This window comes from Copadichromis virginalis, linkage group LG23, assembly GCF_057382275.1.
Source record: "Copadichromis virginalis isolate Kocher_CV1m ecotype Utaka linkage group LG23, C_Virginalis_male_GT1.1, whole genome shotgun sequence".
NCBI lineage: Eukaryota > Metazoa > Chordata > Actinopteri > Cichliformes > Cichlidae > Copadichromis > Copadichromis virginalis.
Window position 1 is genome coordinate 23,755,517 of NC_140639.1, and position 12,628 is coordinate 23,768,144.

Consider the following 12,628-nt stretch of genomic DNA (forward strand, 5'->3'; position numbering starts at 1 on the left):
AGTCGTCTTCAGGAATAGTTCTCCAGGCTTCTTGAAGGACATTCAAAGCTCTTCTTTGGATGTTTAAGGACATGACTTTTAAATCTTGTCCATCTGTAGTTGATTTTTCAGGCCTGACACTTCTGCTTTGGTCCTCGACTCCAGTTTCCTCAAATCTTTTAAGGATATCCTGCACACCATATGCACTGGAGACCTATTGTTCAACACCAACTGACAGCAAGAAAGTCTCGCTCCTTGGAAGCAAAGTATTATAAATGACTTTTGCACAGTACTGTAGCTGGTATTTATACATAATTGGCATATTTTTCATTAATAAGTTTATATTAATGAAACACGCAGGCATATATAGTCTCCCTCACCTAAACCAATCTGCCCTGAGCCTTCTACAACACTCAGTGTTAACACACAGGGATCACTGCTTCTAGGCTGTTACCCACGTGGAGTCACATGTATGTGACAGCAGAGATGAGCATAAATTTAACCTAAAAAAAAAACAAAACAGATTTCTTCTATGAAATTCACAGCTTTCTAAATTTTCAGAACATTTTATATTTGAAATAATAGTTTGTATCAATGGTACTGTCAAGTTGACAAGTAGACTTTCATAAGAACAATACTATACCAGAAAGACTGTACTGACAATACAGGCCCTGAGGCAGAAACCAAACCAGCAATAAGCACACCAGTTATCACTGACATAATTTGAACCAATGAACATGACTATAAAATGACCTGTGAACACCAGAGCCTCCTTGTTGTTTGGACCTATGTGTTGTTCCAAATAGAAAAAGAACTGCCAGAGGAACTGAACAATCTAAATTAAGGATGGAAAAAGGATACAAGAAGACTGGGCACCGACAGAAAGTCAGTCAAAGCACAGCTGCAGCAATAATCGTGCTAACCAGCAACTGACCTCCTAAAATGACACCATGGGCAGTGCATTACTTGCACAGTCTAGCTCTAAGAAAGCTAGCGCTTCAGATTTGGCACAGGGTTTATAAATGGAAATGGCTCACAACACATAGCATAATGCCATCCTCTATGGACGGCACCCTAAGCGAAAAAACACTGCTGGCTCTTTAAAGGAAAACTACAAGATTGAATTTTGCTAAAGAATTCCAAAAGAAGACTTCTGAAAGTTGGGCGCACGCGGTCCACAGACGATTACCATGTGAAAGGTTTTGGGAAGACTGGTAGATTGTGTATATACCAAAATGCTGGTTGACAGGATGGCTCCCAGTCTGCAGATGCCTAACAGAACAATGAGGAAACTGCCAGAATCACACTACAACCTGTCCTAGTATGTTGTCAGACTTGAATCCAATAATCGCCTTTTTAAAGAGAAAAGCAGAGCAGCTGAAATCAACGAATATCAGGACTCTGTCAATACTGGCGTCCCTCTAAACAGACAGCAATGAACAAATTATTTAAAAAAATGAAAGATTCGTATGAATCTGACAGCCTCTAACCAATCAAAGACTCCTGTTATCTCTATTTTCCCTGTCTTGTCTCTATTTCTGCCTCCTTTTCTCAATTGTTTTTTTTTTTTTGTTGCCTTCTTTGTGCCTGTTTCATGTAGCTGCTATGATGCTATATTACCTACTATCCAACTGTTTACTTTTAGGGTCTGGTCACTATCTCCTACCTTCATTTGTGGTTCTGCCCTGTGATACCAAACTAATTATCTAATTCGAACCAAGAGTCAAATTCTACCCAAACTGAACTGATTGGATTGGATGGATGGACGGACGGACGGACGGACGGACGGATGGACGGACAGATGTCAGCACAACTTAGAGTTGGGAGGATGGATGGATTGATTCAATTAGATTTATTATTTATCCTTTCAGAAATTTGTGCTTCGGGGCGACTGTCAGACAAATAACCACAACAACAATATCACAGTTACAGACATTAAAGACATCTATGTCATCCCACATCATAACAAATATCACCTGGATGTGTTCAGCAGAGTTGTACAAGGTATAAACGACCTCGGGGCGCGAGGTCCTCACAAAGCTGGTGTACTGCTGTCTTGACTATGATGACTGTGTGTTACGTCTCTGTGAATGTCTCGCCCCGTCCCATCACTCATGACTCCCAAAGTTGGCACATACTATGCTGTTGCTGACCTCTTACTGCCCATGTTTACAAAGCCAACCGAGTTTGGTCTTATAAACTACAGAGAGTGGAAACACCAGACAATAAAAGAAAATTTTAAAATGCTTTCTACAGATAAACGATTAAAAAGAATCTCTATGCATCTATGAATCTAAACTGTTGGGTAATAATTGTATATGAGGATTAGTTACTATTACTTACATAAAGTAAGGATAACCTTGATGCTTTGAAATTGTGATTTGTAATAGGTGGGCTATAAATAACTTGAAAAATGAAACTGCACTTCGCAGAATCGCAGGTAATGATTTTAGATTTTTTTCCAGTTTTTTAAATTAAGTTTGTTACATCAAAAAATGCATCAAGAAATTCATTTATTAAGATTAATCTTATTGGTTCTTTCTGTTCCGCTGTCAGCACCATGGAGAGCTCTGCTGAAGATGGAAATGAAATTGACTTTTAAAAACGTCATTTATTGTGCTATGAATGTAGTTCTTAATAACATAACCTACATTATGTAAGCTTAACTTTGCTCCAGTGTATTTGCCTATTTATTAATGGACAAACTGATCAATTTTTAGTTAGTTGAAGCCAGCAAATCTGCACATTATGAATTTATTTGTTACTTGTCCTATTCTGAGGGTAGCGCTGTGAGAGCAGATCTTTTTAAGGTCTTTAGAATTGTTATAAAACCTGTTGTTTTCAGGTTATCTGCCACTCAGTGTCAATGTTTTTAACACATGCCTGAATGGAGTGAACTTTTCAAACGATTTTTTGCCCGGTTCTGTTATTTAACCATAAGAGGAGGAGCAGTGGGGCTGTTTAAAAATACCACCCTGTAAATGAGCTCCTCACACCTGGAGCCCTCCTCAAGTGAGCCTCAAGGAAGCTGAGTTTTCTGCATTTTCACTCACCAGCTGTACATCTCTTTCCAGAGGAGAGAAGTCTTAAGTGTCAATGCTGCCAAAAGCATTTCGGTTGAAATTGTAATGCATTCACAGACTCTTTGAAATCTTGCAACCGTTCTTTCAGCCTTCTAAAAATAGCCCTGTCCCCTTCTAAAGGCCTACTCCCACTGCTCCGAGGGCGTACAGCTCTCCTTTCCGTTTGCCCTAAGAAAGTTAAAGATGTTCCAATGTGTCATCTGATCTGCCCATTAGCATACGTGACATCACATGCCCGGAATAAATAAGAGGGGTGCTTTGACCATGGCTAAGGACCACACTGTCTTGGGACTTCAGCTTCTCATCTCCTCCAGCTCCTGCTCTCCAAAATGGTGTGTACGAACTTCTGTTTTGGACCTTTTGGGTGGGGCATTGCTGATGGAGTTACCTTTTTTTCCTTTTAATTGGTTTGGATATGAGCTCGATAATGACCCCAAAACTGAGACTTTTGCTAGTGAGGCAAAATGAAGACTGGCACCCAGGACTAGAGTCTTGGAATGCATTCACATGTCTATGTTTAATGTCAAAAAAGGCTAATATTCTAATGCAAAGAGGCCGTTTTAGAGTTTCAGCATCCATCATGTGTTCAGAATCCTTTGGACAGTTACATAAGCTGGATATACTCATTTTGTTTTTCTTTATTTCTCTGTATTCTGTGTGTTTGTGTATTTGTTAATGTGCCTTTTCAAATGTGACAGACTGAGTTCACACCGGACCAGATTGAGGGTAAGTGAAGAAAAAGAAAAAGAGAAATTTTGCCTCATATATGAAGGCACCAACCTCTCAATCAATGTGCTGGTAGGTATTTACGTCTAGCTTTTGCAATTGTCACACGAACCAAACTCTCAGAGTAGCTCCAGGCTTACTTAGATGAACTTTTAATCTGATTAAAGTGCTAGAAAAGTGGAAGCAGAGGATGAAGAGCGCCATGCCATTCTACCAATTTCTCCAGCTGTCGGGAAAGATTTCAGACATGTCTATTCTCAGCCTTGTCTTGCAAGTCGCCATTGTCCTTATTCAGGAGGGGCGTTAATCCTTAGGTCAGGGTTTAAGATGCAGTGCTGGTGGCATCAGCTTACACAAGAATCTGAATCACCCCATACCTTTTTTTGTTTAACTGCCGAAAGACATGTCCTCTATAAACATGCCCTATGGGATATATTGGGGTCCCCATTTGGACATGGATACTTTTGTGTAGTTAAAACTCTTCCAGTTGTGTATCCTAGACTTGCAGGCAAACCTTTAACACGTTTTCAATCAGGCTTATTTGTTTAGTGCTGCTTCTGCACATTCTGGTACAGCTATACTATATGTCTAACATTAAGTTCCTTTCCAAGTTACGGTGTTAATTACGGCCCAGTCAGCATTCTTGGCTTTGACTGCACGGGGGGCCATGTCGCTATGTCTCTAAATGGCCTGCGTTTCTCTGTCAGGGTGTATCAGTTTGCACGCAATGTTGCTGTAAATGCAAGTGGAGGCAGGAATGTAGAAGGACGGGGTGGGTCGAGTGTGGTGGAAGGGTACAACTGCTGTTCAGAAGCCACACGAACACATTAATCTGTCAAAAAGGTCACTTTGAGTTCCTGGTGGGATTCACAGACATAGCCAACCATTGTCTGGGCCCCCAGTTGGTGCCTTCCTCTTCACAGCTGTCCCTCTCAATTAGCTGAGAACAATGACAGAATTATGTGGCTTTTACTGTCTTTAATCTTCCTCTACGTTGTGGCACTGTGCAACTGACATAGATGACTAGTAGTAACACTGTAATAGATAGAGTAGGAAATCCAAAGGGGATGGATCTAACACAGCAAAGAAAACATGGATGTCATGCCATAAAAATAATATCAATTATACCATTTGGATGGAACAAGAAAAAAGACTCTGGCAGACTTTTTTGTTTTAATTCTTCCTTATTGTTGAAGTCTTAACTATAAGTCCTGAAGAACTTGTACTCAACTTTGTTTCTCTCCTCCTGGCCAGACTTCAAGGAGGCTTTTGGTCTCTTTGACAGAGTTGGTGACAGCCAGGTGGCCTACAACCAGGTGGCTGACATCATGCGTGCTCTGGGCCAGAATCCCACCAACGGGGCCGTTAATAAGATTCTGGGCAACCCAACTGCTGACGGTGAGACATAAACTGTTTTTTCTAACACAAAAGAGCAGTCTGTGTCATGGTATGTGTAATAATTTGGTGTGCTATCAACAGACTTGGCCAACAAGAGGCTCAACTTCGACGCTTTCTTGCCTATGCTGAAGGAGGTCGACGCTCAACCCAAGGGAACCTATGATGACTACGTTGAGGGTCTGCGCGTCTTCGACAAGGAGGGCAATGGCACAGTTATGGGTGCTGAGCTGCGTATTGTGCTGTCCACTCTGGGTGAGCCTCCTAAATTTAGAAGCACACACATATAGTTTGCTTAGCATGCAATAGTGAGTGAAATGGGAAACATATCCCTGACATGGATCGTTGTGCATCCACAGGAGAGAAGATGAGCGAGCCAGAGATTGATGCCCTTATGGCCGGCCAGGAGGACGAGAACGGCAGTGTGCACTATGAGGGTAAGACCGGACTTCAAACCATTCCACTTCCTTTTTTTTTTTTTTTTTGAATTTCCAGGAAGCTAAATATTTGAACTTCTTCCTGCAGCTTTCGTCAAGCACATCATGTCTGTGTAAGAGGCCAGCAGCGAGAGTGCTGAAGAAACTGTAGCTCGCCTACAGACAGCCCCACAGTGTTCGTGACATCTACACTGTTTCAAAGACCAACCACGGAAAGACAAGGACTATGTACAAGGGATGTTGAAGCACGCCCATTTTTTCATTTTGTTTATTTTGTTTTCTTTTCCATTTCGTCTCTCACCCTCCTCTCTTGGGACATCGCCATCACCTCTCCATTGTAGACCTCCATCACCCGGCCTCTACTTCCCCCCACTGGGGCGCGTCTCCACTCACCACATGGGGTGAGGAACGGGGGAAAAGGGGTGACCACTCATCAAGTGAGGGTAGATCCCTCCATTCCCACCGCCACCTCATTCAGTCACGCCATCACTGGCCCAGCAATGCCAAAGGTGCTGGAGAATGGTTGTGGTCAGAGCGCCAGAGCTCCCTCCTTCCCTGAAAAGTTGTATTTATTTTCACTCTCTTCATTTGAGAATAAACTTTTCCAACGTACATCCCATCTGGGTTGATTCTTGATCTTTCATTGCCCACATGCTTTTGTAGACTGCAGGTCTCAGATTGAAGAAATTTATGTAAAAAAGTTGATGCTTAACAAAAGGCTATGAATAAGATAGAGCCAAAAAAGAAAGCATAGATTATTAAATACATTTAAAAAGGAAAAGGGTCAGAAAGTGAATTAAGAACTGAAGAATTAGCTTTAAGTATAGCCAAGTAACTATAAACAATAAAATTGTTAAATATACATAATGAAACAATAATGGACACCGATGTGTAGCTAAAATAATCAGTTTGTAAATAATTCTGCAAAAATGTATATTAGCTAAAATTATGGAATAACAATACAACAGTCTAATTGTTCAACTGTTCAATTTTTTAACAATTAGGGTACAGTGAGCAAAGAATGATTAAACAGCTAAAAATCTATCCTAGATATACTGGGGTGATCGCTGTAATATGGTAGCTAGCTAAAATTATGAAAAAGCTATGGGATACTTCCATGTAGCTAGCAGTTCTATTGTTAGCTAACATTATAGTGGAAACACATAACAGTTTGGACACAGTTAAAAAAAAATTTAGCTAAATAAATTGGATTTCAATAGTAGTTATATTATAGCAGCTAGCTACTGAATTGGAAACAAAAACTAGAATTTACATTATTAGCTAACAGTACAAGCAAAATTGTTAGCAATATATAATAAAACATAATTTTAGTCCATTAAAACAATAAAGTCAATAAGACAGAATGAAGAATAATAAAATAGTGTCTATCAGCTATTTTAAAAAAAACAAAAATTCTAATTTTATTGGCACTCATTTAAGGTTAATTTGGTTAATCTAACTGTAGATTACTTACCAAACACACATACAATATATGAGATTTTAAATTGAAATTTTACAAAAATATATTTCTGTCATATTGGTTCTCTCTAAAAATAAGATATTCCTAGATATCTACATATTGAAAGATATTCATACAATTTATTTAATATTCAAATGAATGTTACACAGAAAGTAACGGTTATGGACTGTAACAGTTAAAACTGAGACTTCAGCTGGATTTGATCCAAAGTGGTTCCTTCATTTGTTTTTACGTTCAAAGGATCCAGCCAGCACGAAAAACCATAGAGAGTCCATGTAGATCCAACACTAAAAGTGGACATAAAACATTAAAAATCATACAAAGGGAGAGAAAAAAACAAAGTGGGGGGAAAAAAATGAACCATAACATTGTGTGTGTGTGTGTGTGTGTGTGTGTGTGTGTGTGTGTGTGTGTGTGTGTGTGTGTAAAACTGAATAAATTACTCACAAAAGAACAGAAACACCAAATGCTCCCCCAAAAGAGATCAACCAAATTTTGATATATTAAAGTTAAAGTGCTCTGTTTTTGCCGATGCATTTTAAAGATCGCTACATATAATTTGCAGTATTTAAATAAGAAGCCATTCAGCCATTGTTGACTTTTGCCCCACTAAAAATATTTTTTTCTTTATTAGAGTAAAAATTATTGTTGATTTATTTTTCAATATTCATGCTATAACAGAATGATCATTAATATTTGTTTGTATGTGCCTATGACATCAGCCTAATTTGAGTCAAAGAGTAAATGTTCTTTTCTATCTCTCTATATTGCACCATGTGACAGGAAAAATGGAACAATTTACATTGTAAACTTGTCCTAATATGTAGTTGTTGTACATTCACTGAAAGATCTTTCCAGTGACTGTAAAATGAAACTTCATGAGAGCTGAATGAGATTTTCTCCACTTTTTAAGAGGAAGGTATACCTGAGTCGTTTTGAAACAGTAACAATTTTGTCTGTGAAGGTTCTCAGTCATCCAGCAACAATTTTCCTTTTTAATGTCAAAGAGCATACTGAGAACATACTGGTACTGCAGAAGATCAATAAAGCTCAATAAACCACCAGATTTCACTTGTTTGTTTTTGGTTTCTTAAACCAGCCCACTTGTCTGGACCATTTTCTGTTGGGCAAAAAAGTGTGAATCATCTAGTTAAACTGAAATAACATAAAAAAGTGTGTGATTATTGAATGAAACATCTCCATTCTGGACTGTGCATTAGATGTTTCCTAATGTTAACAATCCCTCAGGATGTACAGTGCCTCTGGTGCTTGTGTTTCAGTGCAGTAAGACAAGTTTTAACCTGTGTAAGTCCTGCCCCCGTGTGGTGTGATGTAGTAGTAAAGGTGCATACATGAAGCTGCTGATAGTGTTTTTGGTTTTTTGCATTTGGGTTTAATTAAAAAACATTAAAAAAAAAAAAAAAAAAAAAAAAAGCTTCCATACTGTGTTATGACTGGCAGGAGCCTTTTTTATGCTTTATGTTTTCTCAGACAAAAGACATACATCAACACTTTTTTGGCCTATAATTTTTTACTAAACTTTATGCTTAAAATTGCCTTTAAGATGATAAATTCTGCAGGTAGTGTTTTGTAACTCCAACCAATAGGTGGAAATGCTGTGCAAACACACTTGCTTACACTTCAATAGAAGAAGAAAACTACCCATAAATGATGAGTTGGAGGTCTCACTCTGCTACTGTTTTAATGGACGAAACTGTTGATTTGTATTTGTTAATAATTCACTGACTAATTGATTCGAAGATGTTGGCAAACAGAATAATCTGATCTTCTGTTTTCGGACTAAGAAATATGTTTGCATGTCTCTGCGGTTACTGCGAGGTAAAAATGTGCTGTTAAAGTTGTTTCTAGTCAGCTGGAGACGCATCTGTCCATATCAGTGTGAAGAAATGCATTCAGAGCTGTGAGCGGAACATTTACGCAGTTTTGGGAAATAGTTTTACTTTGTATGATTATATCTATATCTATCTATATATTTAAGGTGTCGCGGATAAATGCAACAAAAATAAAATGATACGTCCAAGACAAAAACTGTGGTATTTTGTAAATATAATTGTTAGGTATTTTAGTACCATGGTAGCATTTACTGGATATTGTTTTATAGTGACATTATGCAGGAAAACTCTGTCATTCAATAAGGCCCCTTTGTTTTAGTTATTTTTCTCTTTGACCCAAGAATTGATGTGTGAGAATCACAGGCTGGTACAAGGTTGAAATACCACAGAGATCACTCCCTCAGCTACATTAGTTTCTTAATCTTTTAGGAGACGCCTGTTGAGGCCAAATGGTTTGTTTCAGATTTCACTAATGTAAGAACTCTTCGTTTTGTGCCTTGAAAATATGTCGCTGAGATAATCACAATTGTAGCTGAACTGATACACTACACAAAGGATGCTTCTTCACCCATGGGCAGGAAGACACTGCCTTATCTTGGTCTGTACTGGTTTAAACTGATAATCTGCTGTCTCATGAATTTTACCCTCTATATAAACTGTTGTACTTGTGAATAAAGTTGAGTCACTTTGGGAAGACAATCTAAAGCAGTCTCTGTTTTCTTGTTCTCCCAAGCTGCTCCCGAGCTCGTACTAACACGCTGAATGGCATGCTTGAATATTACTTGAGAATATATTTGACTGTGTTACAGACTAAGGGACATTCTCTGCTGATAGGTGAAGGTACATTCTCTGCTGATAGACGTCCACGCCTCGAAGGAAGTCGATCCACGGAGTAGGCCCTGGAAACCGTTTCCTTCAATAATAATACACGCGAATAACGCGAATTCACTGTGTAATTGTGTAACTTTATTAGCAGCGTCCTCCTGTCCATCTCTGCCCAGGTTTTGCGATGCACTCTGACATCGTCATTCCCTACATCGTCAACTACGGCAGCAAGGAACAGATCAAACACTTCATCCCAAAGATGACCGCTGGGAAATGTATCGCTGCCATCGCCATGACTGAGCCAGGAGCAGGCAGGTCAGGACTAAAGCACAAATATAACATCAAGAAATCAGCACACATAATGTCAGGTAGCTTCAGCAACTGAGCTCCTCTATTTCATGGCCTCCTCCAAAGGGATTTCACAAAGGGCGGAAGCTGGAGAAGATTGGCCTGAAAGCCCAGGTCCTCATCTGCATCTCTGAATGGTTTTCTTGGCATCTTTTTTTATTTATCAGGGATAGAATAAGGTCGTGGCAATGACTAGTTTACTAGGTTTACTAGTTTACTACGTTTTGACTAGTTTACTGCTTAATAGTGTTCGTTTCGTGCTCGTTTCATTACATCCTCTCACTTGTGTTTCTGGTTCTTTCAAAGGACACAGCTGAGTTATTCTTCGAGGATGTGCGCCTCCCAGCTGATGCCCTCTTCGGAGAACTCAACAAAGATTTCTATTACCTGATGAATGAACTCCCTTAGGTGAACACAATATCTATGGCATGTTCATATCAGTAACACTTAATGCCTCCTCTGCAGAAGGACCAGCTCTCTGTACCTTTGACGTGTGTAGAGATCCAGCCTGATTTCACCCAGATGCAACAAAAATTAGCAGAAACAGCTCTTCCTTACTTTTATTTTTCTTTGGTGTCTTATCACTCATATATGCAACTTCCCAGTCCCCCCAGGTCCTCAGCTTCTGGATTGCTGTCTGCTCCCCTGGCTGGCTCGCCAATTATATTCTGGCAAAAACAGGACTACTTTTAGTCCCTGATAATAAGAGTTAGTTATTGATGTAAACAGAGGAATAAACACATGTGGGGCATCAGCTTTCACAGGAATACACACACCAACATGACTTTATTAAACTCTCACAGATGCGCTGCAAAATGACACGACATGTCCTTTCAAAATAAAATCCCAACAGATGACAATGAGGGCATACCCATTAACTAGTCCAACAATACGACCAAGACCAAGATAAATAAAAATGACGAGTGCTGGCTCTGCATAGTTTGTTTACCTGACAGCATTGTTTGGTATGTTTGTCACAAAGATCAACCAGCTGAACTGGTTAGAGAATAAATGAGAAAATAAGTAACCACACAAGAAATGTTAAAGTAATCTGGTTTATGTTTTGTGTGTCTGAAAGATGAAAAAGGAGAGAAAAATAGCTTTAAGCAGCTATAAACATAAAATTAAGAAATTTAAAAAAAAAAAAATTATTCTGCTCAAATAATATTTGTTAAAATTATGGAATAATGTTTCAAAACAGATGATTAGGGTCCAGTGAAAAAAGACTGATTGAACAATTAAATGTAGCTAGCTATATAGCTAGCCAAATTATGTTAAAGCTCTATCATTGGAAAACTATATGCATTTTATTATCAGTTACTGTGGGACTGTTTGAACTAGGTCAACCAAATTTTGATATATTAAACTTAAACTGATCTATTTTTGCCTGTGTGCTTTACAGATCACTCCATATCTTTCACAGTGTTTAAATGAGAAGCTGGTGTTAGAGATGCTATTTTATCTCTTTATTATATTTCACCATGTGACAGGAAGAATGCAATAAACAAATAAAGACAAATAAACCACCAGATTTCCATCATTTGGTTTGTCTTTGGTTTCTTAAAGCAGCTGATGCGCTTGCCTGGAACATTTTTGTTGGGCACAAAGTGTGAATCGCCTTGTTACTCTGAAATAACACAAAAAATCGTGCAATTATTTAATTAAAACCTATCTGCTGTTGGCGTGCTTTTTTTGGCCCATAAATGTCAGAAAATTGCCTTAAACTCTAAATTACTGCAATGAGTGTGTTCGCAATAGGATAACCCCCAGCAATAGGTGGAAATGCTGAGCAACAAATCAACAGAAGACAATAGTGATGGGATTTCCGGCTCTTTTTAGAGAACCGGCTCTTTCAGTTCGGCTCACTAAAAAGAACCGGCTCTTCAGGTTGTTTTGTTGCTTTAATTAATTTATTATTAACAACAATATAAAATTATGCACAAAAGGAATTACTAATGTAAAAAAAAAAGTGGTTTTATTTATATATGTTTATATATAAATATATGCGGTGGCCCCTAGAGAGAAAACACGTATAAACTCCAAAAGGCACATACATACTCCAAAACACATTTCTAGCAAGTACTGAACTTCCAAAACAGAGCTACCTAGATCACTTAAATTACACAATTGAAAGCATGAAAGCATATGTGTATTGTTTGTGTATTTATACACAAGCATTCATATATAGTCAAATAATTAAAAAAAAAAAAAGTTCATTTACCTGGTACTACCACACACCAAATCCGGTCGTTGGTACTTGCTGGCTTGTGTAGCCACTACGTAACAAAAGCTCAACACTGCCCATCCTGGAGCACTTCTGTTGTCTTTTGTACGTGTTTTGAGTTTTTATGTGCTTCGGAGTTTGTACGTGTTTTGGAGTTTGTACGTGCTTCAGGGTTCGTACGTGCTTCAGGGTTCGTACGTGATTTGAAGTTTGTATGTGCTTTGTCTGTAGAGGCCACCGTAAATATACTTTTATTTATTCACTCCACATAAAATGTA

General features: G+C 38.6%; 1 protein-coding gene across 1 annotated transcript; it reads left to right on the forward strand.

Moving 5' to 3' along the window:
• Window positions 1-3,310: 3,310 nt before the first annotated feature.
• mylz3 (myosin, light polypeptide 3, skeletal muscle) lies at window positions 3,311-6,047 on the forward strand. Its single transcript, XM_085449507.1, has 6 exons — window positions 3,311-3,394; window positions 3,761-3,788; window positions 5,043-5,186; window positions 5,268-5,438; window positions 5,543-5,620; window positions 5,709-6,047. Exons 1-6 carry the CDS (start codon window positions 3,392-3,394, stop codon window positions 5,735-5,737), a joined length of 453 nt encoding a protein of 150 aa, XP_085305633.1. The 5' UTR covers window positions 3,311-3,391; the 3' UTR covers window positions 5,738-6,047.
• The last annotated feature ends 6,581 nt before the right edge of the window (window positions 6,048-12,628 follow it).